The sequence below is a fragment of the Dufourea novaeangliae genome, unplaced genomic scaffold (genome assembly GCF_001272555.1).
Source record: "Dufourea novaeangliae isolate 0120121106 unplaced genomic scaffold, ASM127255v1 scaffold355, whole genome shotgun sequence".
Taxonomy (NCBI): Eukaryota; Metazoa; Arthropoda; class Insecta; order Hymenoptera; family Halictidae; genus Dufourea; species Dufourea novaeangliae.
In genome coordinates, this window is record NW_015374251.1 from 669,374 (window position 1) to 697,245 (window position 27,872).

Below are 27,872 nucleotides of genomic sequence, written 5' to 3' on the forward strand. Positions count from 1 at the left end.
GAAATCACGGGCAATGCTTGCCGAATCGTTAGCTCGTTGGACCATCGACAAAGAGCCCTTTTCCTTTTTACCTTGGATAGAATGTAATAAACGCGAGCCGGAACGTGCCCCAGATAGCATACGACGCCTTGAAGACGGCTTAAAGGCGCCTTAGACCGAAAATGGCCGTAAAATAGGCGTCTTTAAGGCGTCATGTGCTATCTGGGTCATGATCGTGATCATGATTCCACGATCACTGTGACAAATCACTGTCAGCGATTATTATACACGATCTCTAGCAGAGAAAGCATGCCCCCCGCGTGCTTTTCGATGATCGCCTTTCATTCGCCGATCTCGTGGCTGTGCCTGCCCTCCTGTCTGTCATCCAGGTAAGATGTCTGGTTGCGTTGAAGGTACTCGATAGGACGATCGGACGCCGACAACGGTGTACAATATTCCTGGCTGTGGAAATTGGCGAACGTCACCCAGTCACCGTACAGCTATCTATGGACCAATACGAGCACCGCCCCGGAACTCGTCGCTGGACCGTCCAGGAGGACCATGTACGTCACCGCGTTGTACTTCACGATGACCTGCATGACATCGGTGGGCTTCGGGAACGTAGCCGCGGAGACCGACAACGAGAAGATCTTCACCATTTGCATGATGATTATCGCGGGTACGATCGTCTATCAGTGATATCGTAACTAGGCATATTATTGGAAATATCGATTAACAGCGCGGGAACCTTGTAGGTCCAACGTACAGGGTGGTCCAAGTAACATAACTGTAATTACAGTTAACAACAACTTTACAGATTTTATAACAGAAAACAACTTTACCTTTCTCTCGCGGAACGGATACACACGTGTGTTTGTAATTCTGTTGACACCCGCAGCCCTGCTCTACGCAACGATCTTCGGTCACGTGACCACGATAATCCAACAAATGACCTCCGCCACCGCCAAGTACCACGACATGCTGAACAACGTCAGGGAATTCATGAAGCTGCACGAGGTGCCGAAGGCTCTCAGTGAACGGGTGATGGACTACGTTGTGAGTACCTGGGCGATGACCAAGGGCCTAGACACCGACAAAGTGCTCAACTACTGCCCCAAGGACATGAAAGCGGACATCTGTGTTCACTTGAATAGAAAAGTTTTCAACGAACACCCAGCGTTTAGGTGAGCCGTCCTCTATCCTCGGAAAAAAAAACACGGTGCCTGCCCCCCATCCCCCCTCCTTGGTATTCGAATGCTCAAGGATCATCCCTTACCTGTCGAATGTCTTTACCAGCGAATTTCTACACCGTGCCCGCTAAATAATTCCATATTGACCTTCAGGTTGGCCTCCGACGGTTGCTTGCGCGCGCTGGCGATGCACTTTACAATGTCGCACAGCGCCCCCGGCGATTTACTTTATCACACGGGCGAGTCGATCGACTCGCTCTGCTTCATCGTCACCGGTAGCCTCGAAGTGATCCAGGACGACGAGGTGGTCGCGATTCTCGGCAAGGGAGACGTGTTCGGGGACAGTTTCTGGACGAACCCGTCCGTGGGACAGAGCGCGGCGAACGTTCGTGCTCTCACCTACTGCGACCTTCACACCATCAAACGGGATCGACTGCTGGAGGTGCTAGACTTTTATCAGGCGTTCGCCAATTCGTTCGCCAGGAACCTCGTCCTAACGTACAACCTAAGTCATCGGGTAAGTTGTCGATGGTGTTCGTACAACCGTTACACCACCCATGTCTTCGTCGTGTTTCCAAGGACATTTCGAGGTCTTTCGGTACTATCGATCTATGCGCTGTTCAACGCAGACTCCGCGAGCTTACGGAATCACCCCCCTCGAAACTATCATCGTTTGGGTTCTCTACTTTGCCCTCGTTCATTTGTTCGAACGTTAAACACGTGTGATCTTGAAATGACCTTGAAGACAATGTCTTTTTTTTCTCGGTTTCGTATACCTTCATATATACGTACAGTACGAATGGAACATTCCATGTGTGTTTGTGCATTCTTTCTGTTGTGTTGTATGTGCAGAGGTTATATTCGCAAAGTGTGGACAGACATTGTGTACATTCGGAATTGGATAGAGTTGGGAGAAATAATGAAAACTCGCTGAGGTTTCAGTTCCTTTATTGAACTCCCAACGTTTCTCGATCAACAGTGCAGTGTTCTCTCTTTGGTTTTGCTGTTGATTGGTAATAGGAATAACACACAGTCTTATATTACAATGGTAACCCCGTGGCGCACAATATTTACTGATACAGAGTTTTATCGGTGCGCATCGTGATGCTCCGATTAAAAATGACTTACCACTCACCAGGCACTAGATAATAGGCATTCAAACGACACAGCAACTCGCGTGTTTGCTCTTTTCAGTATCAACGGGCATGGTGTTCGTTAATTAGCATAAGAAAGCCGTACGAATTTACTGGAAGATCGGAAATGATTTTAGCTCGAGAGATCAGGCCGTTGCGGGGATACAATTTCTTCTTGAACGTTGAACGAACAGTGAATGGAAACGAACGCTTAGAAACTTGTTGAACGTTAATAGATTTCGTTTCAATGTTTATTGACCCGTTTGAGAACATCTTGACCTACGAAATTATTGATATGACCGCGGTATCCGTTACTTCCTTGCTCGTCACCTTATAGATACTGTTGTAATAATTATGTTTTTTTTTTTTGTCTAAAAAGCTGTTACATTTTCAGTAGCCTGATATAGATTCGTATACACCCATAATACCAGTGAATCTCATGCATCACTCTTTCTTCTCCCTCAACCCGTCGCTGTGCATTTTACGCCCAGACATTTCCAATATTACTTTAGAGGTAGAATCCTGATCCAAGATCGACCTGGACTCTCGTGAATCTCCTTCCGCCTCTGGTAACGGACCTACACCCCAAACTTCGCAATGTTTAATCTTAAAAGTCTCCTTGCCGCTAAGTTGAACATAGTTCTGGAAGGTTGTACAAGACGCGCTGGATTTACCAGTACCATATTCACAATCCAGCCACATCCCAGGGTAGTTCAATTGTCCTCCCATAAGTAAACCGTTAGGCATAGTCTGTTGATGAAGATTCAGATACTGATAATGATTATTGTAACCCGTAGATGAGAATGTTAATATATCTGGTTCAAGTTTAAATAAGAACGAGCTCTGGTTCCCGATGAAATTGGGACCAATAGCCCAACTGTCCGAGGCATAACCACCAAACACATGGTCGTCCGTATCTTGGAGAATTATAATTGTGGATCCTTGCATGGTAATTCTTCCTAGCATGGTGGAGAATGACTCTCCGTGCACTTGACTAGAAAACAAGAATCTCCATTCGTTGCGAAGTTCGTGAGGCAAGCTCAGATTCAAGAATAGAACATCCCCCAATCCCAGGATACTTGGAAAGTGAGGAATGTTCTCTAAACCCTTGCAGACAGGCAGAAGATTCAAATCGTTTAGTCGGCTGCTCGTGGTCTTGTCTCCTTTCTTCTGAGAGACCAGGAAAAGGCACTGGAAGACGTGCGATTGGATTGTTTTAAACGTGGCAGCTGTAGCAAACCAACTTTCAATTTGATCAGCCGACAATGTATCCCCATGTTTAACAATATCTTCGCACAAACTTCTAGAACGCATTCCTATCCGCCTTGTATTTACTGTGCAACCAATGCTGCTCCATGTTAAGTAATGTGCATTGCTGGAGTTTTTCTGTAACCTCAAATAAGAATTTATTGTAGCTTGGACATACTGTAGGAACAGTTCGGTGGGTATTTCCTGCTTCTGTTCCTCTTCCGAGTAACCACTGAAGATTAAACTTGTCCTCTCCTCTGGACTGCCACGTACAGCAAACACATACAAACGACCAAAGTTCTCTCCATTTATAGCTGACACTTTCTTTCCTGGTTCATGGCAAAGGAACCGTACCACAAATTGCAATAAGGTATCGTCTAGGTGGGTGGACCAGTGCTTGAATATGTCCTCCCGTTTTATTGAGCCCGAGCTTCGGAACATAGATTTAAAGAGATTTTCCACTAAGGTCAGCTCATCCGCGGATAATAAATTCGCGGACGAAGCGGATCGACTCGAACCATGACCCATCTGGAACAATTTATTTAGCTCAATTTATACTTATTCCATCTATTACGTGTAAAACATTAAAAATAACACAAAACAATAGTGGAAAAACAGAAGAAACTGTCTTTAATAAACAGTGACACGAATTTATATTGTCTGTCTGACCCGTGAACGCCTATTCTACTTGTCCAATGTGACGCTTTTGTTTGCCCGTGCTTGTTATCCAGACTTGTCAATATTTGAAGGAAAATCGTTTCGTGAGACCACATGATTATATTAAATCACAGTTTCTTTACAAGAAAGGACGAATGAGATACTAAACCTTTGAAATACGAGGAGTACTCTGTACAACAATCCATACACGTCTTCGTGATTCCTCGGGACAATTAAGGTTCCGAACGAATCACAAGGTTCAAAGTACGCGCAATGCCGCGCACTTTTTTTTCAAAATCGAATACGACACATCCGAGACGAAGTTCCTGAACGGAACTCGTCGACGGAACGGTCCCCGACCTATCCCGTTCCGACGCGATAAATAAAATATTTTGAGGTTAACCGAGGACGGGCAGTCTGCTACTTATGCGCCTATCGACTCTCGTCACCGCGCAGGCGTCACAGGCGAGCGTGGGCGTGCGGACTTTTCTCCCTTATCGAGATTTCTCATCCGGTAAAACAATATAGAGGAACCGTTGTTTTTCTGGCATTAAAGCTTCGGCTATCGAAACGATTCGATCGAATCTTCGATACAGCCACGATTACAGCGTACACGAGATTGGTTGTTCGAAAAACAATTCTTCGTATCTATTGTCGTTCGCGTACATTTTAACGGAAACACGAACGCTATGAATTTTTTAGGAAGCAAGGTTAACAGAACTCCGTAGATGTTGTTTTATACGTGCCAATTGAAAGCACGTTAATTCACGTGCAATAAAATTATTCATAATCTTCTGGAAAATTGTATAGTTAGAATATACGCATAAGCTGCATCTCGCTAATTACTGAATTATACGTACCTACCTACATATTTGTCCATGCAGCTTTCACGTTATTTAAATGTGTGTACCAATATCGGGCGGACAAAAGGCAACGGTAATTCGAGCCGAAAGGATTGACCCGGCACGTAATTCACCCTGTATTACCGTGAATCTAATTTTGAACAGCACAATGTGACCCGTGACGCGGACGGTTCGCGATAATTATTAATACTGAATAATTAACCGAATAATCGTCACCTACATAGTAAGGGGCGGAAAACCGATAAAGGGTCTGCCGTGTTGCGGAACATTAATAATAGCAGTGGAGACGACCGCGAGCATATATAATCATTCCGGGACCCATAAATAATACCCGGTGGCTTCAAATATAATTACGTTCTAATTAAATATTTGTTCGTTTACCGAAATAAACAAGTCGATCCGCCTGTATGCGGCGTGCATTATAAATAATCATAGACGAACGATTATAAACAAGCAGGTACAAACTGCACGAATAAAATAGCAGAAAATTATTAAATTCTTAATCAGCTTATCCACACCTAATCTTATCCATGGGCGTAGCCAGGTTATCAATCAGGGGGGCTAAAAATATTAACACATCGACTGCCACAGTGAAAAAGGCTGTACGTAACCAGACACGCTTTATTTTGTTTTTAAAGTAATAAATCGTTGCAAATGTATGGTCTGTTGGCAAAATTAAATTTTTTTCTTGTAGGTTGGGGTAAAAGCCATTTTTTTCCAACGCCCATGATCTTATCCATTCCGTTCTGTGTACTGTAAATTTTATGCATCCACGGGACACGAGGAAAAAGTCCGTACATTGAAATATATTTAAACGAACGAATGACCGAAAAAGGGATCGATTCTCGTGTATGAATAAATCAGGGTCCTTCCTCTGTGCTTTGTGTGCGCAGCTGATATTCCGGAAGGTGGCAGACGTACGACGGGAAAAGGAGCTCGCCGAGAGGAGGAAGAACGAGCCCCAGCTGGATCAAGCGCAGGATCACCTGGTGCGAAAAATTTTCTCGAGGTAGGGACAGATTTGTTGCCATTGAGCTCGAATGGATACCAACGCGAATCCATTTCGATGCGGAGTGTGTCGGTGCTTCCCTCAATGGTCCTTCATCTTTCACGCGATTGCACGTTGCTTGTGGACCGTTTCCATCGGCCACAAGATTTATCCAATTTATTCATCCAATTTATTTTATCCAATTTCGAATGTCCATAAAACCGCTACTGAGTATATATTGTTCTGGCGGAGGATACATTGTTGTCCGACCTCTACATATCGTCTCCACTAACTTCTCGAAGACGAAAGAAAGATGGAGGATCTTGAACGGAAGCGTCTATCCACGTGTATTGGACTAAATTCTGTTTTTTTTTTAGCGCGCGTGTTCCCGTGAAAAATTTTTGTAATCGGAATGAAACGGTTGCACACACACGATTGGTCCACGGCGATTGATAGTAAAAATTCTTTAGTTATCACGTTTGAAAGTTCCAGGACAAGGAATCCTCGGCAAGAGTGATGAGATATTTGGTTACAGCGATCGCATCAGAGAACGCGCGCGCGCGCAGGCATTGTCCGGGACGGTTGTCGAGCTTACCAAATCGAACGAAACGTTAACAGTTTTATTAATGATAAGGAGATTAATGAATTAACGGAAGGAGGAGCGTGAGAGAAGAAGAGAGAGCGGAAGAAAGAATGGTAGAGAGTGTGTGAAAGAGAGAGAGAGAGAGAGAGAGAGAGAGAGAGAGAGAGAGAGAGAGAGAGAGAGTGAGAGAGAAGAAAGAGAGAGGGAAAAAAAAGGATGAGAAAGCACATAAAGTGTGTCGTCACCGGGCGATCCACGTCTCATTACTTTTCCTATCGTATCTCTGTGGTAAATTGTTGTTGATTGTTGATCGTTGCTTGGCTGGCCTGTTGTCCAAAAAGGTTCAAGACCGACGGGGAAGCCCAGATTGGCGTGACCAGGGCCGCAAACGGACGGTCCCAGCAGGATTCCGACGAGGAGCTCACCGTGAACGTCCTGCCGCCCTGGCCCAGTTTTAGGCAATTTCATTTCTTACGTATTTATTTATCTTCTTCATTCTTTTTTATTGCCATCTTTGCTACTTCTTACGTAAAAAAAAAATGAAAAAGAAATAGAATAAAAAAAACGAAAACAAAAATGAAAGGGAGAACACTCTTGATTATGATCGATTAATTATTACTATTTGATTGATTCGATTTATTATTCTTCTTCTCATTATGATTATATTCACCATCGTTATTATTATTGTATATCGTTATATATTATTATTATTATTATTATTATTATTATACTCTCAACTGTGGTTTTTCTCTGCATATATATATATATAGAACTATATATATATATATTATATATATATTTAAAAGTAATACACACGGATATTGTTGTACATGTATACCTTGTGTCGCGTCGATTATTTCGTACACGTGTAAGTTTGCGGGTTCACGGGGTCAAACCCGTGAATCCGCCATTTTTGTTGTCCGTCGCTCAACAGAGACTATCTATAATACATAGAATACAATAGACTCCGTGAGAATTTTTGCCGTCGATCACCGGGACTAACGGCGCTCGGGATCCAACCGATCACGACGGATGTCGGAAATTTTTTTTGGAATTCGATACACTCACGCGCGAGAACCATGCTTTTTCGACGATCTTGTTGCCGATCTCGTTACGCGCGCATTAAAAAAAACAAAAAAAAAAAAAATAATAAAAGGCCACGATATTCTTCTATACAATGGTTTGGCAGACGTTTCCGAAAGGGTATCACGGATGTGCAATCGCTGTACACACGCTTGAAAGAGAAACTGATCTATTAATTCTATTTTCACAGCACGTCTACGAAAAACACCCCTGGCCGAATCGAGACTCGACTCACCGTGGGCAACAGTAGAGCCGTAGACGCCGATTAATCCGTAGAAATTCTCTATTGATCTCGCTAAAAGCCTCTGCGAGAAAATCTCTAATTGATATCCGCTCGTATAAGTTAGTTGGAACGAAATCGATAAACCGCTCGAGGCTACCCATAAATGGAGGCGTTGTCGAACTACCGATATCTCGAATGAAACTTTCTCTTATTCAAGTACATGGATGCTTTCTTTCGTCTGTTTTTCTTAAAAAAAAAAGAGAATAAAGAAAGACAACGATTGTAGTGTCCGCGTGGTTTATGGTTTCTACTCTATCTTTCTTTGTTTCTTTTGTTTGTAGATCATAGATGGTCATAGGCAGAACATACACCCCAAAGGTACTCGATCCCCGTTTCACGTATCTCGTGACTCTACGACCGGAGCTCGATTCGGCCAGGAACTGCATCCTCCAAGATGCGTGTACACATATCACCACCCGGTGTCATTATAATATACAATCTTTGCCATTTTTTTGGCGATCACTGCAGTTCTGACGAATGCTAGAGTGCTGTAAGATATACGGCTTTAGAGGGTTATGCGCATCTTTCTCCCACCATATATATAATATACATATATACTATATCTTTTAGCGGAATCAGGATTGTATAGAGCGAACTCCGAGGGCTTCGTGACTCTTTCGCCGATCTTGACACGAGCTCGTAATAACATTTAATAGATTAATTTCATTAATTTGCATTATTATTGTTGGACTGTTTTCTTCCGTTTAATCTGTCAACTGGGTCACATTGCAAACCCTTAAACGCTCGGTCCTCGTTGCTCGTCGCCCACTTGACAGATACGACAAACGTAGTCGGGTTGAATAATCGTTCGAGACGATACTACAGACGAAATTCAAAATGGGGGAGGCAAAAAAAGTATCGAAGTCCTCACCGAGCCTCGAGCATCCGATCCTTTTACGATTTTATGCAACGCCGAATGCATGTGACGTACACACACTCTAGGATTCAAGTTTCTCTCTGTCACCTGTACTTATATATATATATTTCTATACATACACACACAGATATACACATACATTATGCATACATACAAATATATATATATCTATATATTTATACCGGTGCCAAGTAGCTGCTTGAAAAACTGCCAGACTGCCGACGAACGGTCCGTAGATAGTATCTACTAGGTACATTCATCGGGAACGTTTTTTCTTTTTCTTTCCAAGATTGTTAGAACCTCGATCGTGGCATGTTCTATATATGCATGATAGATTTGTCTTTTTTTCTTTAGAATACTACGTAGACAATTTTATCGAGCGAGGTGATCATCGAACGGTTGGATCGATCGAAGTCGATCGTTCACCGGCATTCCAAAAAGTTGATCAGGCAGCTCGCGGTTACCGTTACAACCGTAATCATCCGAACGTTTACGTCGATGAACCTAGAAGATCGTGGCTCCTAGCCCGGTAAACTCGTGCGTCGGTCACACTGGTGAACGTCGAGCGCGTTAACCGACTTCTGAACAGGAAGATTTTCTTTGCTGATGGTCCACGTGAACACGTCGGCCGGCGCCGCTGAGCCAAAAGTGAACTATGCATTTAAAAAAGTAAACTAAGTGAGGGACAAAAGTATTGGTACACCCTTTAAAACGGAACAACTTTCTTCAAATTGGTATTACAGTATAATTTCGGGATCCCAAGTATTTTAGTATTTTGAATACCGTGGTAGCAATTTAAATACTCCTTTTAAGAAGCTATTCAGCGTTGTATCGTCTACAAAATTACTTTTTTACCTTCTTCGAATTCCGGTTGTGATCGTGGGACCAAAATGGCGGCGGTGGCGACGGCTGGCGGGTAAATTAAGTTGAACGCGAATACGAGGGATTTCTATTCGAGAAATATCGCTCGATCGGATGAATAATTTGCGAAATAGCAACGAGAATCGCGATCCTCCAAACTATCGAGATACGTGTTCTGGATCACGATCTAAACGGGGTTGATCGACGCCGTCCCGTTTCTCCCGTATGTTTTTATATCGGCATTTTATCACCACTGAGAACTTACTTGTCTTTCGAATCCCGTAGGCACACCAAAGTAGGTTGCTCGTGAACACACCGCTGGAGCTGTCTCCCTTTTTTTCTAGCCTTGTCAGTAGAACGAACTTGACTCTCTCATCTTTGTCACAAGAATCGAACGAAAACAATCACCGTCTGTTCACCCCGTCCATAAAGAACCCCCCACCCACCCAGAAAAAAAACCAAAAAGAACGATAAGAACCAAAAGAAAAAAAAGTGACGAGAAGCATTCATGTCACGGGGGGAACGAATGATCTCGCGCGGCCGCTGAACACCGAAAGAAAAAGGAAAAAGTTTCACGCAGCCGAATGAGGTGAAATTTTCGAACAAAAAGTAAAAAAGAAAAAAAAAGAAAAATAATACGTAAATCTTCCCCCATTCCACGACTTGTACACCATGTATTTTATTATTCCCCTTTATTTAATTAATTGCCTAGTGAAACTGGCCTTTTGACCACCCCTGTATTTGTATATAGCCCCCCTACCACCCCCCCCCCCTCTCTTCACGTGGATGTATATCTCGGTCGGACATTAAAGACGAGCGTTCTCGCTCTCTACGTTTTTCGATTCAGGTTCCGCCGCGAGAGGCACAGCGCAGATGTGGAGAAAGGTGACGGAAAGGACGGCAAGGACGGCAAGGAGGGTGAGTCCTCGCACTCCAGGAAACTGTCCACCACGGACGAGAACACCGCCACCAAAGGGCGAACCGGGAAATGGGGACGGTTGTTAGGTAAAATAATCGGAGTGGATCGACTAACATCGATTATTAAAAAACGTCACTTCCGTAAATTCCCGTTCAATCGCAAAGTATTCCAGAATTATCCAAATATACGAGTAACACCGTTCGTTTTTCAAACGCAGGAAGCGCAAGCCTAGATTCCGGTAGCGAGGGTGGAACAGGAACGGACACCTTCAAGCGATCTCTAAGCGCAAGGGACGCGAGACCCAGCTCGAGTGGCGGCAGTAACAAAGTGTTCCCGAAATTTGGCAAGCTGACCGGCACCATCGAGGAATCCGGCGACACGGACGCAGCGAAGGACAGCCAGCAACAGCAAAACGCAGCTGACTCGAAACAGCTGCAGCTTCGTCGATTGGAGAGCTACGACGACGGGCTGATCACCACGCAGCCGAGTCACGATCGGGAGATTCTGGCAGCAGTGCTCGAGGTGAAGGTCGACCTGAAGCTGGAGGTGCAACGGGTGAATCAGAGGCTGGCAAAGATCGAAGATATGCTGCAGATGCTGATGACCCGATTGCCGACGATGAGCCCGCAACAACAAAAGGGTGGCGGTGTCTTTTCGTCTAGCAACGGTCAGACTCAGCTATCCTGTGTACCGGTACAGAGCTCGTCTGGCTGCCAGCAGGCTACTCAGACGCCAGGCGGTAGCGTGATCGGCGAGCAAAAGGTGTCGATAGCGACCACGTCCACCGCGACGATGGCTGGGGAGGGTTACAGGGAGCAGGGCACGACCACCGAGCGTAGCTCAAAGTCCCAGGATCAACATCATCATCATCACCATCATCACCATCAGCAGCCGTCGGATCGACTACGCGAGACGGACTACAAGACCACGTCCCGAGAGGTCAGCAAGGAGCTGTTGGAAAGGCTCGCCCAGGCGTCCACGTCCAGGGGCGACGATTCCACCCCGTTGGGCCCGTTGATACTGCGTAAACGTAGGAGCAAATCACGGAACAAGGGGGCAGCCCCGCTGGCGCCGCTCGCCAGCCAGCCAATCAGCCCGTCCGAGGCGACCGAGACCACACAGATGCTCGAGTGCACCGACGACAGGGAGCAATGCTCCGGCACCACGGAGAGGAGCACCGACCGAAAGAGGCCTCCGCCCAGGCCCAGAGAGTACTTGTGAAAGTTCTTGCGGCTCCGGACGGTTGTCTCGAGGCTCCTGCTCTGAGGCGGAACAACGAACGGGGGTGCTCATCACGGAGCTAAGAAACGAACTCTGTGGACGACGAAGTGTCTTCGTAGTAACGGGGAGTAGTCCCGACGGAACCCCTTGAACAGGGTTCAGGTACGACTGGGATCTCCCTATGAAAATTGCACCAGGAGGGGGATCTCTCGATTGGTGGTTCTCGGGCCGCCAGCCTCCATCTTGGCGCCGAACACTTTCATTCCGTTCAACGAAACCGACTGCGTGTGCAACACAACCGAAGATGTACGATTAAACCGTAAATGTCTGTAATTCTTCAACGCCGTACGTTTTAAGGACGCTGTGCAAAATTTCCGCTACAAACGCTTCGCGAATGATCTTCAGCGAGCTTCGACCCCGAATGGTCGTCGGTACACGCGCGAAGAACGAAACCTAAGACGAACAAAAAAAAAAGAAATAAAGAAAAGTACTACCGTAATTGATTAATAATATAATTAAAAATATATATATAATAATGAATCGCGATAAATCGAACAGAAATTATTGTCGAGTTCAATTGCTTGCGACGGCTTCTTCGAGACATCGAACATAAAAACAGAACAACAAAGAAAAGTCGACGGATAGCGAGAGGGGGAAAAAGAACTGGGAAACTATTCCGAAATACTCACGTTCTACGCCAAATACACATACATACATACAGACACACACACATATGGACACACTGTAATCGTAGATTTACACGCATCTTAGGGGATCTCAGAGCTAGACTCGTGGATGCGCGCGAATAGATTTTAAGTAAGAAATTAAACGAAGCAACACGAAGCAAGAAAAGAAACGCGAATAGGAACCACGTGGTTGAGAGAGATGAGAAGAAAAAACGTCTAACCGAAGGGTGGAAACGATTTTATACGGATTTTTTTTTTCGTCTAAGTATCGAAATGTACTCGGAACAATCGAGGGGCAACGTGATAATTGGGAAAGGGAGCGACCTTGGATGCAGTTTAGTAGACATTCGGCTTTGTTACGTTCAAATATTCGAGAAACTACACGCATCCCCTAATTGTTCCAGGTAGTCGGCGTCGAAAGAAGGGGCTTCGCGCGAAATTCGGGTAAATGGGGAGATCGGAACGATCAGAGATCACAGTCGAGCGCCGTTGCTCAAGGTGGAAGGAACCGGGATGCGTTGTCGGCTTGCTTTTTATCGTTGCTGTTTCTCGCGCAACTTTCGAAAAGAGAATTTTTTCAATTTTCCGTGACAACGTCAACGCCGATCGGTGGCCTTTCGACCGTTCCCCCGTCTGACTGTGCGGCGTGCGATCGAATCGGTTGTGTGACAGTGCAAAGTGGAAATTTCACCAGAATATTCATTCGTGTTCTTCGATTCTGCAAACCATAACCCTGAGAGAACTCACCGTTTCGATTTAATATTTCCATTTCTTGCTGGATAGCACTTTTTCAACTTGACAGTGTTTTTTAACCGAATATAGAACTAGATCAATAAGAAATCTGTTAATTTCTACTATTCGCCGTTTATTATATGGTTCGTTTCTTGTCGATTTCGTGCAATACGAAAGCGCCCAGACGGTTCTCTCAAGGTTATACACCTTTCGTCGCATTTCTTCAAGTGTACACGTTTCAGAAAGTATTCTCACCGATCTTGTTGAGGTGAAACGAAGTACAGACCGATTCGATAGCCGTTGTCGTGCCTCGAGTGTCCTTTGGCACGTTGACTTCCGCGAGAGTTACCAGAAAAAAATCAGCTATTCCGGCTGATCGACTGTTAATTTCGTCGTCCAGCATAACGGCGAAAAATGATATTCGATCGATCACAGTCACAGATGAGAAACGTTAAAATGAAATTCTCTACGCAGCGAACGCGTTAAAAACCGTCAGAGTGGACGAAAAATCCGCGCAACGCAGAGGTCACGGGGTACAAGAAAATCCGTAGATGCCTAGGAGTCAGCTTTATTTTTTTAAAACGGATCAACGGTGCTCGTTTCCGCGCAGAATTTTTCCTCCGACTCGCCACGGATAGATTCGGCGAGCCTCGAATCGGTCTGCGTCGTAGAATACCGTTAGAAGTCAATTTTTGGGCAATCGAGAAACGGTCTTCACCGAACTCGTAGCAGTAAATCATCGATGAAAATTCGATGGCTACTCGAGCAATGAGTGTTCAGACGTCATCCCCACCACTGAGCGATTTTCTCGATCTTTTCTTGGATGATAGAATACATATTTCAAATCGAAATAGTATAGTTGGAATCCTTCCCTTGTCAGTGCCGAATAGCCTTTCGAGCACTCATCGATGATTTGCGTGCGCCGCCTGATCCTCGAGCACGTTTTCCCAACGTAAACGTGAATCATCGAGGACGCATCTCGGTTGGTCCGTTTTCGGCATCGCAGATGAAAGATACACGCAGAACGTGGGTCGTCGTCACGACCACCGAGGTTTCTGTACTTTGTTACGTTGCGAACACATATGACCTAATCCCGCGTACATGGCATTCACGAAGCCGAACAGCAATATTAGGTGTATATATATATATATATATACATATATCTTGTAACTACGACGTGTACATATACATATATTCGTAAATATAAATAATTTATGGCGCATGCATCCGTGACAGCGCGTACCTAAGCCCGTGGACGGATCGTCGCCCGAATTCTCCGTCCGTTCCTCGACTTCCGGTGCACAGATGGGAGGGAAAGGGGAAGGAAAGAGTCGTGAATAGACCAGAGTTGGGCACAATTTTATTCGAATAATACATAGTGAAGAGCAGCGGTATTTAAGGGCGTTATCCTGAGTTTTGAACAGTTAACGAGATAAAACAATTGTTTGCCACATGTCGACTCATTCAAGAATAAGTATTACTTTTATTATTAAAATTTCGAAGCACTTTTGTTTTGTTTTATAATGAATTTTTGCCCGTGTCTGGAATAGACAGAGCGATAGAGGGCACGCTTGCAATACGCGATTAGCAAGGCTACAACGACCATGGTTCGATTTAGTTTCCGCCGCCTCGAGAACGACGACGCCACACGTAACAATTCTGAAGGACAATCAAAGATGGAAAGTACTGATCTCACACTTCGTAGGACGAAGCGAATTAATTGACTAAGGCTAGATATATATATATACATATATTTCCGTTAGCTTAAGCTGTAAGACAAGCCAGGCGAGCCGCGACGAGACATATGCGAGCAAACAGCTTCAGGGATATCGTTTACTTAATCGCTGGACCGGTGAATGTGCCAATGGAAATTCACGTTTTCAGAGATGCATACATACATGCGTTCGACGTGACACGCATCTAGAAGAAATTTGTTTTCATTCACGAAAGGTTAGGTGCGATCAGACCAGTAGGAACTTTCGATGAATGAAAAATGTGTTTCTCCTTGATACTTGTTTTTTCTCCTTTTTTTTTGTTTTTGTATATTCTACCGTCGAAACGTGAATTTCCGTGAACGTTCGCCGTCGGCCAACAACGCTGACAGAGAGTGTTTCTGACAAAATAATTCAACCGCAACCGGGAGAACGGAAAAGTATATCGCAGAGTTCAATATGGCGGCAGTCTCGTTAACTGCGAACGGGGAACGTGGGACGCCGGCAACGACGAGAACTGCCCGAATAAATTTCAAACCTCCGACGAGTATTTTGTATATTCTTTTTTACGTAAATATATATATATACTGCTTTACAAGCGTCGATCGAGGACAAAAGCTTTTCCAGCCGTGATCCCTGATCGTTGTGATCTTTGGTTCGAAAAGGAAAAAAAGAAAAACTGTAATCGTGGGGAAGAAGAACGGGGGGACGAGGGGGGGGGCGGGCGAACGCGCTGCCAGGGATGTCCGTGCGTGTAAATATTATAAATAATATATACATAGGAAGAGAATGAAATAGAAGAGCGAGGGAGAACGAGTTATGCGTTTGCGTGAATGCGTGCGAGAAGGAGCAAGAAAATAATGAAAAGTTAGTGTGTAATGTCGCGTTACGTAAGAACGGGCGAGGAGAGGAGAGAGAACGAAAGAAAAAAAGAAAAATTGTGAATTTATCGAACAGTTTACCGAGGACTTTGTTAATTAGGTTTTAGCGGCGGAGACGATATAGCTGGCTCTATCGTAGTTTCTATACTTAACGAACCGCGAAAGTTTAACGATGCCCGGTCGAAGAACGAAAAGAAACGCATCTTTTTCTAGCAGCTCAAGCTACCAAGTCCGATCGAGATCTTTGAAACCGGTGCGCCCGCTCCTTCTTAAAGCTGAGAAATGTTAGTCGATCCGCTTGCGATTTCCGATACCCACCGGATGCAGCCATCTTTAATCATTTCCACGTGATAATTTCTTTTGTTTTTTGTAAATATAATAATCAGTCGTATTTTAAAAACTTGATCTTATAATTCTCGATTGTTTTTTCACACCAAGAACCAATTTAATTAGTTGTGACGTTCGCGTCCTATAATTGGTACATTTCGAGCACCAAATTTTCCGAAAGCTGCTGCATCCGTTGCGACGTTTGAAATCACAAGATCTCATTCGCTCGGTCCGTAATCCGTGAGAGCTTTTTCTTCTTGGCGCATGTTTCCTCGTCCCCGTAGAAACGACCCCCATGGGCGATCGTAAGTCACCGAGCGTAACAGTTAAATTATAATTTAAATATTATTACTTTTGCACTTTTGTTAATAGCGAATTTTAAAGATAAAACATTGACTCGTTAGTAACGACAAATATTTTGAATTTGATTCATTTTTCTAGTTATACATTCGAAAAGAAAATCGCAAGAGTTACTCTTCAGTAATCAGGAACTGGATCGGTAACGGTACTAGTTCTGGAGGACTTACGATCGGCCTAGGTCGAGTCGATTCTGTTTACGAATTCGAGACGCGTTGCCGAACGGACAATGCAACGACCCAACACCGTATCTCGCGTGTTTTTCCCACGAATAAAATTAATCGGAGTGCGCGGGGCGAATTTCGATCGGCGGAGAAACACAACCCCCTTCCCTGGGGACCACTCCCTTGTCCTTGGGATCGTGCGGAGAGAATACTCGGGACGCAAATGAAGAAAAAAGAAAAAAAAAAGAAAAAGAAAACTGCGGCAAACCGGAAGAGGATAAACATGTGATATTACGATTTTTTATATCAGCTACTTCGCAATAATGAATTATCACCACCGTGTATCCAAGGAGATATTGTATGTATATGTATATCTAGCCGTCGCGACACGGGTCGTCGTCTTTTGATTCAGGAAACGCTGCCCACGAGAGCGAGGAAGGTTCTTGTGTCACATTGTTGGTACGAAAAACTAGAGAGAAGGGAAAATACTTTTCGTTTGCCAATCACGAGTACAGTAGACATTCGTTTGTTGCATCTATCGGGGACTTGTCAGTGGCCAAAATTTCCAGGAACGATGCAATAAACGCGGGCCCAGGGGTGCGTGCACGTGTGTGTGAAATATACGTGACAATGAGGGGCGTTCCCAAGGTGCAATAAACTAGCCTACATCAAACGAATGTCTACAGTAATACAGAAATATCTCCGTTCGGGTGAAATTTGCTTTCTAATCGATAGCTCCTTTCGAGATATGTTCTTTCTTACGCGATACTCAGTGTATCACCTCCATGTCTCGATGAAAGTTTCTCTTGACACGTACGCTGACGTGCAAACTCTGCTTCCACTAGGGGAAAAAGTGGCGTTGGAGAAAAGCCTCTTAAAACTTGGTATCGGGTATTACTGAAATTTATACCAAATTAACATTCATTTTAACCTTTATTTCAGTATTAGAAATTAATTTATCAAGCGGTAGGAAGTTGTTACCTTTAGATTGCTTTTTCCCTAGATGAACGTTAGAGGCGAATGGGGAAAAGCCTCTTATCTATTTATTTGCTGTTATTATTTTCTGGCCGTGAGAGTTACTGAAATTTCTGCCAAATTACCATTCGATTCAGGACTTGAAATAAATTTACCAAGTGATAGGAGGCTCTTACTCTTACGCCATTTTTTCCCCTAGCGAAAGCAGAGTTTGCTCGTAAGGGTACATTCTTTCTTGTATATATCCTGAATCCGAGATTCAAGGAGACGAATCGAACATGTGAACGCGCGAATGTGTACACTCCGAGTCGTTCGCGGGTAGTTCCCAGAAACTTAACGTCATATAAGCGGTAATTTGTACAAGTATAATAGCAGAAATAGACAAGGGGAACGGAGAGAGCAGAGGAGGGAAACCACGAAAAAGATATTCGTTTCTGAATGCAAACTCACCACACATTACACATTGAATTACGTGTAGGTATACGTACCACACGTTTACGACGACGACGACATGTGATCGCTGCGACGATCGAAGAAGCCGTGATCGTACCGAATTTTTGTGAAACAAACCAACAAAAAAAAAAAACAAAAAAACAAAAGAGAAAGAAAACAAAATGGTTAAAAGAAATCACAACTCGTTGCACTGTAATCAGTCCTCGGCCTTTGTAAATTCTGTCCTTGTCATTTCCAGAAACGCGCGGCTGTTCGGGTGACCGCGATCGCCATGAAGGATCCATCGTAAACGATCTCTGCTTCAGAAACGCATCCCTTTCACGATCTATGAAATTAAAAAAAAAAATAAACGAGCATTTACTACTATCCCCCTTCATCGACATACGCACGTACGAACGAAAGAAAAAAGAAAAAAAAACGAAGATTCGAACGAGATCAAAATGATCCCAGGGAAAGTCCTGATCGCGTAATACGGTGGTCTGGATCTTCGCAACACTCGTGGTGACCGAACAGCCGCGCCGAGCTCTTGTGCGAACACTTCGTGAAATTCCGGTCGTGCGATCTCGCGACGTCGAAGCCCAGCAAAAGCGAGAAACGCGACGAAAACGAAAGTATGAAGAAACGCTCTACACCATCGGCGCCTCTTCTTCGCCGCGTTTGTTGTTGTTGTTGTTGACTTGTTGTTGTTTTGCTGTTGTTGTTTTCGGTCGGAGCGATCGTCGACGATTCGTTCGGGACACTTGTGACGATCCATGGATTAATAGCCCGGTAGGAACCAGCGGATATCGTGTAGTGCCCTATAGAAACCTTGTCGAGTGTCCATGCTTCGGCCTCCGAGAACTCTTTGAAGATCGTTTTCAATGGAATCATCCGATCGGAGTGTTGAATTCTGTACGATTTAAAATTGAAATCATAGAGCTCGAATTTCCGTTACAGATTGCAAATCGATCGGTAGATCTGTTCACCTGGAAACCTATTACATTTTTTTTATCGAAGATATCGAATGATCGTTAGTTATTGTCAAGTTTCTGATCGCACGGAAGCCGAGGTACGGACACACCAATGTCGTAGCGAGTGTTTTGTTCGATCGAGTATACAAACACACACACATACACATACATACAACTTTAGGACTTAAGCGTTTTTAGATTTGAAGAAATTTTTTATTCTTTTTTTGCTCGCGGTTTTGTTCTTACGTTCGCCAGTCTGTCTTCCCGTTTGTTTTTACCCTCGAATCGGTTAGAAGAGCAACGACGATCGAAACACGGCTTATAAGAACGATCGGGGGGGGGGGGGGGGGGGGGATCGTCAACGACCGCTCGAGATTGCATCGTCGAGAGATCAAATTGTAGCATCGAACGAAGCCTGGCTAGAATACTCAAAAGAAAGCTGCTTTCGAACTTATAATAAAAAAACGATTAAAAACTTTACGCCGAAGTTTTTATCAGCGTTATCCCCATAGCATTGAATCAGCGTTATCCCCAATGAATTGTACTAATCGTTCTTTCTTTTTTTCCTTTATTTACACCGCTCGAGTGCCCTCGAGCTTACAAAGTATGTCTTACCGTATAAAAACAAGGTATAACCACGAATCGAATAACCAAAAAAATTAGATACGTCTTACACGATATAAAAACAAAGCAACACACACAAATGGATGAAAGATTCGATAAAAAGGTCATCTCGGAACGGTAAACTAGATTTCAAAGTCAGTTCTAGTCTTGAAAAAAAAAAAAAAAAATTACGACCTCCTGAGAAAATTAGCTCTGCATTGCTGCATATAAATAAACGTACAAAAACGAGGTGTAATGTCTCGTAATGATTCGTGTTGTCACCGAAAAACGATATATCGATCCTGATCTTCGTCGTAAGAATAAAATTGAGACATTGTTCCGGTGGCAGCACGAATCACTGGAACTTATCGTAAGCGAACCCTACGAGAAACGGACAAACGAACTTACAGAGTGGAACACGAGGTAAATGATCGTTTAGAAACGGGAGTCACGGACTCCGTTTGCGACCGTACAGTTCGCTTTCAACCTCTCATTTCGTCTTTTACAAAGCGACAGAAACAAGCGAGCTCGGTCCCTAAACGAATCGTTCCAGACAATATATAGAAGAAATTTAAAAAAGGCATCGTGTTGAATCCCAACGTGTGTCCATCAGACTGTTTTCTCCATCACGTGTATGTAGAATCCCGGATGTTTCACCTTCTCCAGAGACTTAAAGTCGCCATAGATGGTGTGTTTCGCCCTATAGTGGAACGCCTCGTCCAGCATATCCCTGAAGACGTTTAATCTGTGGGGGTAATAGGAAAGCCGGAACTCGCTGACGCAGTCGTGGCCTTCGTCCTCGGCATCGTCCAAGGTAATCATGTAGTCCAAGGTGACAATGGCTGGCTTCCCGGAAACGAACAAAACGGAAGTTTTGATATCCGTCATGTGTTGGCTCTGTGGACACAGAGAATCAAGTGTGAGGTTCGATTTCTTTGAAGGTACGAAAAATTGTATTGTAACTAAAAAATTTATTTGTAAACTCAACCGATATAATAGCAACCATCCAAACTACTCCCCGTCATTTCAGTTTAGTGTCTAACACAATGGTTTTCGGTCCGTGTCACAGGACACTATATCTAATTCACGTATCGATACAAAAACAGAATTAACCGATCTTGTCGTAAATTGTATGTCAATCGCATAATAGAGCAGGTCTTCTGAATTTTCATGGAAGCTGCCGCGCACACACGGTTGCTATTATTTGCACAGGTGTACGAATTTAAAGAATGAGCTACCGATCAGATGCTTACGTTATAGTATATGCATTTCGGTGGTATATTCCCGGTATCGATTATGTAATCGTAATTTCTGTGATCGATTAATAGCAAGCCGCCGGGTTTCACGCAACGTTCGAAATTCAGCAACGCTTGCCTGCAAATTGATCGTGAAAAACATTACAGACGGGATAACAGTATAATTTTGTTGAAATGTACAGACAGGTGATCGAGGATCTATCTTACCTCTGTTCTCGCTGATCGCCGAACGTGTCCGGCATGTGGGCGAAACTGTTCCCCAAGCAAATCACCGCGTCGAAGCCCTCTCCTTTTAAATGAGCGATATCCTTCGGCAAAGTTAGCCAATTCGCCTCTTCGATTTCTAAAAAAAAAAAAGAAAAAAATCAAACACACCGTGAGTCGTGACGCAAGGATTATTGCAAAACCACCGTCCGAAGTCCCGCACCATGTCCACATCATTATTAGGCACGTGTTTATTTTTTTTTTTTTAAACAAATATTCGATTGCTCGTGTTCTGTTTCGGTATAATTTTTCGTACGATTGTAATTTTTTTTATACATTATTTACATCTCCAAGCACGCGATTGAACGTTGCATATCGTGTTTACCTCGGTAGAAGTTATTAATATTTCTTCGAGGAAAGAAATTTCCAGCAATACGAGTAAAATGGCCGGGAAATGTTGTTTCGTTGCTGCGATAAGCGATAACGACTATTACGGCAAATGAAAGAACGAACAAAAAATATAAAAACCGTCCGTCCACGCGTTTATCTGCCCCGTAATTGCACAACGGCTTCGGCGTAAAACTGTCACACTGTATTAAAAAACGTCGAAGAGTATAGCGCGTCAGTTCCGAAATAAGAAACGCAGAAATGATGAAAGTTAATAGAGAAACATCGTGATAAAGTCATGGAACCACTCTCAAGATCATCCCTAATCTTTCCCAATTAGTCTCAATATTGAACTGACATATCCTTGAATAATATTGCCATTTCATTCGATCTTGTTTCCTCGTCTTAACACCTTAATGAGGTATAGAGAACCTACGAATAAATATATACATATTTACCCCAATTATCGAAGGCCGGTTCCTTCCGTCGATCCCATCTAGCCTTCAAAGCGTACTTGAGCATCTTGTCCGAAGCGTCGACGCTGACAACCTCGAAGCCCTCCTCGAGCAGCATAACCGAGTCGACACCTGTGCCGCAAGCAACGTCCAGGATACGACGGCAGCCTTTTGCCTGAAGCAGACCGACCAGGAAGTCCCGATAATTTTGTGTCCTCTGCTTCTTGTCGCCGATGAACACTTCCCAGACTTTGGCCGCCCTTCCATCCGCGTATTGGTCACGGACACCTTCCGCCGCAGTGCCGAGAGATCGTGTACGGAACACCGAGTCCATCATGTCTTCTACTGCCGATTGAGGCGATACTGAAACGGACATTGTTCGAGTCGGTGATCAGTCTCCTTACGTATATACCTTTTAAAAATGTCCTCTCGACGCAACGTTCGTGCAAGCTCACTCGTCAGTTATATTCGCGACAAAAGGTGCCACGGGAATGACAGACCGTTCGTGTATAAGGACAGGAAACGATAATGGTGATCTTGAAATCTCGAAACAGTATACGGTTCCCCGATATCGCGAGCCCCTTCCAGGTCGAATCACTCCACGTAAACAACTGTCTTCTATCAGCTATGGTTATAAAATACCGAACAATGAACGTATACAACGGCGAGTTTCGATAAACACCCTGTTAATCGTTCCGAGAAACAGACGAGTATCGAAATTCTTGATGTTTACGCGCGTCGTTAAGATAAATGACGTACAATATATTATATATTATATCCAATACCTGTCGTCTTCCGAGGTTAAAAATTCGCCCCGAATTTACGAACTTACAACGACACTATTGAATACAGTATTGCTCGTCGATCCTATTAAAACGTGCCCATCAATAACGTGACGGGGATTAATAGATATATTTTCATCTATCGTCTTATCTCCTATTCGTTGTGATTCGCAAGTGTTTGCAATTAGATTACGATACCAGATTTGACGAAATTTCGATGAATTTAGGAGAAATATACGAATTACTCTCGGTAAGTTTGAAAGTGCATTGAAAATATTACACCAGGTTCACTATGTAACAATATTGTACATTGATAATGTTTCGTACTAAAGAGAGATTTTACCACTAGTCTCTTCGATCAATTTTGCCGATAATATTAGAAGCTATGTAATTGTTCCAACTAATCGTAAAAGAACAAAAATGGAAATATCAATTATTTTATAGAGTTTACAAAATCACCATGTATGTTGTACCTTTCAAAGTCAACGGTTGGCCTTCAGCTGATCGAACGATTCGAAGGGAACGAAATTTAAAGTATATGATCGGTTGTTGAACTTCACAAAATAGTAAGAAATATGACTTTATTATTTAGCTCGAAAATGTTAAGAGATCGAGATCACGGCAGTCAGACGAAGAACGTGGTTCTACGAACTCATCCACGTGATGTAGCAAATCGACACTGATACAGGACGGCTAGAAACCCGTACGTATATAAGATCTTCTGCCGCACGATAGATGATGTAACATTCGTTCGGGTTGAAATAGTTGACAAACAATCATGACGCGGCAAAACCATTTTTGTCTATATTACGTGACATATAAATGATGTTTTTCTTCTTACCTTTAATCGGTAAATCCACTTGAAATATTTGAAAGAAATTAAGGCTTTAGAAGGTTTTATTGTATTGCTAACGATGCTCTACACTTGAATTTCAGCAAATAAAAGAAACGCAAGGCAATATATGTCGATATCTTATTTTACCGATACGCTTTTAAATGCACATCAAACTTTGTGTTATGACATTTAAATATATAAAACTAGAAGAAACTATTGTCATATACGCACAGATATGAAAAATTGCACGGTAGTAACATTGTACTTCGTAATTGATAAAACGTAACCTGACGTAACCGTATGGCTACAGTGGGAACGAAAAGGAACCTCATGGTATCGTTATCGGTATATCAAATTTCTGTTTGTACCCAACGTCTGAATGCCGAAATATGATTACGATCCACACAGGAAATTCTTTGGCGAAAACACAACAACGTTTCTAAATAGAACACAAAGACTCGTTTGCCAAATATTCTACCCGTGATTCCAGAGGAAACAGTTCAATGTGATTAACATAGAATTGCTCGACAATGACGGGAGGATAAATTGTAAAACTGAGCCACTGCGTTATTTTGGCTGGAAACAATATAATTACACGTTGTGGTGTAAAATTCTGTAATTATTTTGTCAGAACAAATTACATAATTCACGAACTTATATCTAAACCAGATACATTCTAGAAATTCCTATAAACCTTATCAGCTCTGAACACTAAATGCTAATGTATTGTATTGTGCAGTGTATTACCATAGTTTTCTTTTGGTGCATAGAAGCAAATGTACAATGCAGCATGGTATGTTCTGTCATATAAATCTATACAGATGAAAGAAAGAACTCAATGAATTTGTACAAAAGAGTAAAAGTATTTAAGTATTAAATGTCAGTTTCAACCGTACAAAAGACTAGTACCTATTAAACTTTTATTATGTTCTATGCTTGGCTACAAACAATGAATAATTTTATAGAAATAAGGTTCAGGAACAAGAATAACCAATGTTCAAAAATGCTTATAGCTACAGTTGTGCAATACAATATTTTAGTCACATCCTTATTTAATACAATAATTGACAGATATAATAGAATGGCAGTTTCTTGTTCCTTATAAATTATTTTGTTTAGTACTATTCACAATTGTTTGATGCTTGAAGATTACAGAATTTGAATAAATTAGATTTTATGAATATTTTAATAAAAAAAGAACCAGTCTATAGAAACAGTTTTATAATTGAAATCATTGTGATTAAAATATTTGAATACTCAAAGCATGTTTTTTCTTTTTTTTTTTTTGTTTATGTAACATTTGCATCAAGATCTTGTCTTAGTTACAGAAAAATGAGGTAACTCTTCATATACATATACATATATATTTGGAATCATTCTGCTAAATTGATTAACTTTATTTCTTAGCAATGTACATGTTCAATTACTTTTATGCTTAAGTGAGAACTTAGCAGTCGTACTGGACACTTTTGGAAGATAATGAAACTTATGTTCTGTGAACGAGTCTTTAATAGTGTTATAGTAATTTGGGGCTGTGCACGAGAATTCATTTCTTAAATGTGCAATAGTTCATTTGAAACACTAACAAGGTTTAATTTATTTTCTTATTTGATACTATGTAATGACCAGTTAAATATCAAACTATATCACTTTTCTTATTTGCAGTAGTTTCTTTCATCCTCCATTCTCTGATCTCCACTGTTACAAAAGATCCTACCCTCATATATTTTTTAAGTCTTCTGGCAATTCATTCTTAGGATGCTTGTTCTCAAAGTGTTGCTTGTAGGTCTTTGGGTCTGGCATTTGTGCCTGCAAATACATTCAGCATTAAAAATAGGTTGATAAACTAAGAAACATTAAACAATAAAACATCTTAACTCTAATTAGCAGGCCCACCTTACAAACTGTGCATACATGTACTAGAGCTTTCTGTGCTGCTTTTTTCTGATCATTGGCACTGTGGCCTTGTTGCTTTTTTACTTTTGCAGCTTTTTCCGCCGCTTTAGCTTGTGACTGAATCCTCTGCTGTCCACGAGCCATTCTGAAAAAGCATTATATTATTACTCTATCGAACATTATTAAAGAAATTCCATTTAAAAATACATACTTTTTAGTATTGTATTCTTAATGTATATGACAATTCCTATTAATGATTAAACCCATTTCAATACAAAAATAAGTGAAATATTATTTAATCTCATAATCTTATCATTGTTTGATGGATGTTAATAACTGTAACAAGGAAATTTCAATAGACAGAATAAGAAAAAAAGGATGTACACACATATACATATATATATTTTATTTATTATTATACAGGTATGATACAATAATGTACTGTGTATAAAGTATCTGTAAGATTTTCAACAATATTTGTCCTTCTCATTCTGCAAGGATGTAGACATATTTTCTGTCGTTGTTTATGTAATAAATGTACAAGTATTTACAAACGAGATTTGTAAATAAACGATTTCAAATCAAATAAATTCGTTTTGAACATGGAGCAATCGTAAACATAATGTGCTCTATTATTCCAAATGTTAACAAAAAATTAGCTCGAAAGTGATTGGATCTATTCGACAGATCTTCATTCACCTGCATAGTCCCTGTTCCTTTCTCTTTAACGTATTATTATTATGTACTTTCTCTTCAACCGACATTACTCAAAGACGTACCCAACCTATAAAATCGGTATCCCACGATCCAAAGATTAGATCACGTTACCATTAACGTTATCATTGGATACATTTCGAATAGGAAACGTTAGGAGCTGTTGAATGGGAAACAATTGTTCGCCAAAAATGATCGTGACAGATAACAGAGAGAAAAAGAACGTGCAGAATGGATCGCTCACCTGTCCGAGGATGAACGTATCCGAAAACAAGACTCTCGCCACCACGATGATCCGGGGCACTATTTTCCGCAGCCACGAACAGACCAATTTTCTCTGTTTTCTGTTTCGTTACGCGACAAGAAATTTGTGAAAAGGGAACAGAAACGGCTCAGAAGCAGTGCTCACGGCACATCTGTCGAGATGAGTAGTCTTCGATCATCCGCACGTGAAGTACTGCCTTTTGACGGGGAATCGTTTCATATAAAATGAAAAAAAATTCTGATTCGAAACGAGCCCCTCAAACCTGATGTAATCGCGATTAGATAACGTAAGATTTCATTCTTTCTCCGATTATTTATTCGCTAGATTCTTCGGGTGTCTCATCGAAGTTAAAATTGTTGTTAATCGATATTTACATATTAAGGCTTTTAGGTTCAGTGACCCGTATTCTTGAATATACGGAGAAGCATAGGAGGCTTTCAGTGCATTGGAATACTTTCTCCCAATGAGAAAGACACGTTTCCAGCTGTTCCTGTGTGCTATTGGTTCCACATTTTGACAAGTTTCTGAAGAAATGAATAAATCTAAACATAAAGGGATTTATACTATAGTAATTTTATCAAAAATATTCCGATTAATTGCTAAAAATAGCAGTTACATTCGTGATTAAAATGATTTTTGAATTTACCCTGATCCACGGATACTTATTACTTGAACTCTGATCAAAAAAGTGGTAGTCCAGCATGCTGCCCCTTTGCCAACGATTCTATTAATCAAAGAATAGCGCTCATTGGTAATTGCAGGAGATTGTTCAAAAGTTTGGCCAATGTTTTCTCAAAATTAATGGCTCAAAAATAATCTTCTATCAATGCTTTTCACATATATACCCACGGAAGATTTGCAAGTCAGAGAAGGAGTTATTTGCGACGGGTAAAGTATAATATTTCATAAGCCTGAATATCATCCAAGTGTACTTCTACTGAATCTAAAGAAATATTATAAACATACTTATAAATATACACAGTTCATGTCACACACACAAGGTCTCTTGGCGTGACCGGGGGCTCCGCGACCCCGCGCGCTCACACCACGTGATCAATGGCGCCTCCAACGGGGCCTCCGTGACCCCACACTCTCACCGCGCGGGGTCTATGGCGCCGCTACCGGGGGCTCCGCGACCCCACGCACTCACCCCACATGATCAATGGCCCTCCACCGGGGCCTCCGTGCAGGGTCTATAGCGCCTCCACCGGGGGCTCCGTGATGTGTACCCCGTTTAGTTCACTTTAAATAGCTCTTCCAACGTTCTATGGACAAGTTACGTCTTGATCAAGCATTCAGTTTGAAGCTAAAAGAACGTAGATTAATCCCCTGTCATTGATAATAACAATAAAC

The 27,872-nt window shown here is 42.4% G+C and overlaps 4 protein-coding genes across 7 annotated transcripts in view; 1 reads left to right on the forward strand and 3 right to left on the reverse strand.

Moving 5' to 3' along the window:
* Positions 1-12,375, forward strand: part of LOC107192615 (potassium voltage-gated channel protein eag) — a 53,898-nt gene extending 41,523 nt beyond the window's left edge. Inside the window, exons 7-13 of one of the 2 annotated variants that reach the window (XM_015581916.1) lie at positions 393-658; positions 878-1,163; positions 1,323-1,686; positions 5,964-6,079; positions 6,983-7,099; positions 10,593-10,750; positions 10,882-12,375. In XM_015581916.1, coding sequence (XP_015437402.1) covers positions 393-658; positions 878-1,163; positions 1,323-1,686; positions 5,964-6,079; positions 6,983-7,099; positions 10,593-10,750; positions 10,882-11,885 — 2,311 coding nt within the window. In that variant the 3' untranslated portion in view covers positions 11,886-12,375. The remainder of the gene's footprint in view (positions 1-392; positions 659-877; positions 1,164-1,322; positions 1,687-5,963; positions 6,080-6,982; positions 7,100-10,592; positions 10,751-10,881) is intronic. The other variant, XM_015581917.1, reaches the window with a different exon arrangement.
* On the reverse strand, positions 2,101-4,559 carry LOC107192616 (TLD domain-containing protein 1). The gene is made up of 2 exons (XM_015581918.1): positions 4,377-4,559; positions 2,101-4,078 (listed from the first exon to the last, which is right to left on the reverse strand). The coding sequence occupies exon 2, from the start codon at positions 4,076-4,078 to the stop codon at positions 2,747-2,749; it is 1,332 nt and encodes a 443-aa protein (XP_015437404.1). The 5' UTR covers positions 4,377-4,559; the 3' UTR covers positions 2,101-2,746.
* A 7,306-nt stretch (positions 12,376-19,681) lies between the features above and the next one.
* Positions 19,682-25,425, reverse strand: LOC107192551 (glycine N-methyltransferase). Of its 3 annotated transcripts, none has more exons than XM_015581837.1 (5): positions 25,362-25,425; positions 22,031-22,390; positions 21,189-21,324; positions 20,979-21,099; positions 19,682-20,622 (listed from the first exon to the last, which is right to left on the reverse strand). In XM_015581837.1, the coding sequence occupies exons 2-5, from the start codon at positions 22,362-22,364 to the stop codon at positions 20,335-20,337; spliced, it is 879 nt and encodes a 292-aa protein (XP_015437323.1). In that variant the 5' UTR covers positions 22,365-22,390; positions 25,362-25,425; the 3' UTR covers positions 19,682-20,334. The 3 variants fall into 3 exon arrangements, with proteins under 3 accessions (XP_015437323.1, XP_015437324.1, XP_015437322.1); XM_015581838.1 differs by lacking the exon at positions 25,362-25,425 and adding an exon at positions 23,651-23,709; XM_015581836.1 differs by lacking the exon at positions 25,362-25,425 and adding an exon at positions 23,283-23,518.
* LOC107192552 (zinc finger protein 706-like) lies at positions 22,325-26,634 on the reverse strand. The gene is made up of 4 exons (XM_015581839.1): positions 26,499-26,634; positions 25,541-25,685; positions 25,362-25,453; positions 22,325-22,390 (listed from the first exon to the last, which is right to left on the reverse strand). Exons 2-3 carry the CDS (start codon positions 25,682-25,684, stop codon positions 25,364-25,366), a joined length of 234 nt encoding a protein of 77 aa, XP_015437325.1. The 5' UTR covers position 25,685; positions 26,499-26,634; the 3' UTR covers positions 22,325-22,390; positions 25,362-25,363.
* Between the last annotated feature and the right edge of the window lie 1,238 nt (positions 26,635-27,872).

Coding starts and splice junctions, on each gene's coding strand:
- LOC107192551 (XM_015581837.1), bottom strand. CDS start 22,364: ATGATGGACTCGGTGTTCCGTACACGATCTCTCGGCACTGCGGCGGAA. Junction 21,100..21,188: donor GGCGATCAGCGAGAACAGAG/GTAAGATAGATC, acceptor ATCAATTTGCAG/GCAAGCGTTGCTGAATTTCG. Junction 20,623..20,978: donor CGAAATGCATATACTATAAC/GTAAGCATCTGA, acceptor CTGTGTCCACAG/AGCCAACACATGACGGATAT.
- LOC107192552 (XM_015581839.1), bottom strand. CDS start 25,684: ATGGCTCGTGGACAGCAGAGGATTCAGTCACAAGCTAAAGCGGCGGAA. Junction 25,454..25,540: donor ATGTATGCACAGTTTGTAAG/GTGGGCCTGCTA, acceptor ATGTATTTGCAG/GCACAAATGCCAGACCCAAA.
- LOC107192616 (XM_015581918.1), bottom strand. CDS start 4,078: ATGGGTCATGGTTCGAGTCGATCCGCTTCGTCCGCGAATTTATTATCC.